Source organism: Mus caroli, chromosome 6 (assembly GCF_900094665.2).
Source record: "Mus caroli chromosome 6, CAROLI_EIJ_v1.1, whole genome shotgun sequence".
NCBI classification, from domain to species: Eukaryota; Metazoa; Chordata; class Mammalia; order Rodentia; family Muridae; genus Mus; species Mus caroli.
The window spans coordinates 116,695,795-116,697,115 of record NC_034575.1 but is presented as its reverse complement, the minus strand read 5'-3'; the positions used below and the strand labels follow the sequence as shown (position 1 = coordinate 116,697,115).

At 47.0% G+C, this 1,321-nt stretch overlaps 1 protein-coding gene across 1 annotated transcript in view; it reads right to left on the bottom strand.

Annotated features, from left to right (window-relative positions):
* The window catches only part of LOC110295776 (alpha-2-macroglobulin-P), a 37,157-nt gene extending 36,789 nt beyond the window's left edge, over positions 1-368 (bottom strand). Inside the window, exons 1-2 of the mRNA XM_029478258.1 lie at positions 233-368; positions 29-80 (exon numbers count right to left, since the gene is read on the bottom strand). Of these exons, the coding sequence (XP_029334118.1) occupies positions 29-80; positions 233-345 (165 nt within the window). The 5' untranslated portion in view covers positions 346-368. The remainder of the gene's footprint in view (positions 1-28; positions 81-232) is intronic.
* Between the last annotated feature and the right edge of the window lie 953 nt (positions 369-1,321).

Genomic DNA, 1,321 nt, shown 5'->3' with positions numbered 1-1,321 from the left:
GAGTACCTAGAAAGGTCCTGCTTGTCACGGGGGAGTTTGGATATTCCGAAATCCAGAGAGCTAAAGGGAAATGATTAAAACTGAGATGAGGGGGAATAATGAGTGAGGAGGATTTGTACAAATCTCGGCGCTCTAAGGAACCTGGGAGATGAGAAAGAAGGTCTTGGTTTTATAAGAAAGAAACGAGTAAACAGAGCCTTAAATTCAAGTTTCTGGCGTTCGGTGGACTCACGGTTTCTGTGGTGCTGAGGCATTTGTGGGCAGCAGCAGCAACAGCAGCAGCAGCAGCAGCAGCGGTGGCGGCAGCTGCAGCAGGGCCAGGCTTGGGAGCCTGTGCTTCCCCATGCTGCAGAGAGGACTGGAGACCTGGCTGCCTTGCACCCTGCTCCCCGCCGGAGATCTGGTCCTGAACGTGCTGAGGAGCAGCTAGGCTTTATGCAAACAGCGGGTTCCACCCACAGGAGTTCTCTGAACAAAGCTGAGGTTTTTTGAACATTCTCTGAAAGGGTCATTGATGGCCTAGTTACTTGCCAAGGTTAATTCCTGACCGGTTAGCCAGAATTCCCAGAAGGATTAAGCACTTTCCTGTTACTGCTCACTTTTTCTCCGTTGTACAATAAAGTTGATAATCGCCTTCTNCTCCCCCACAGCCACTTATTGATGCTCTGGGCTCCTGTCTGGAGAGTTGGCAAGCAGGCTGCAGCTTAAGCAGCACTGGAGAGGCTTGAATAGTTCAAGCGTGCCAGCAAGTTCTGAGCCACAGAAGGTCTGTCTGTCTTTCACGCAAAGCCCATGTTTAGTTCCCTTCCATGAAAGGAATTTTGAACCAAACTAGGAAGTAGGTATTGACTTTAGAGGTATTATTATACATTAGATTGACTGAAAATGAAGTATCAGGGCCAGGAGAAATGACTGTTTTGTAAGTTTCCTAATGCTTAGCTATAATCCAGGTGCTGGAAAACAGGAGATAGGAGGATCCTGGGCTTGCTGTCCACCCTAAACAGTGAATTTCTAAATCCCAGTATAACACAGCATGGGCCTTAACCTTCACATACACTCATTCCAGTTTAAGGTGAAAAGTAACGAGTGTCAGAAACCCCACTTNACTGTGCCTAACAAAGATCCCAGCTGCCTTTGCCATCCACTCAACAAACGCTTTTGTGCAACACTCCCCTCTCTAGTCTCTGGAATTGTCCTGGAGGCAATTTCATTGATTNATNCATCCATCCACTCGTTCTTGCAGCTTCTTGGTTATTTCTAACCATTTATTGATCCTCCTTGGCTAGAACCTAGCGATAGAATGTCAGATAAGTAGAAGTAA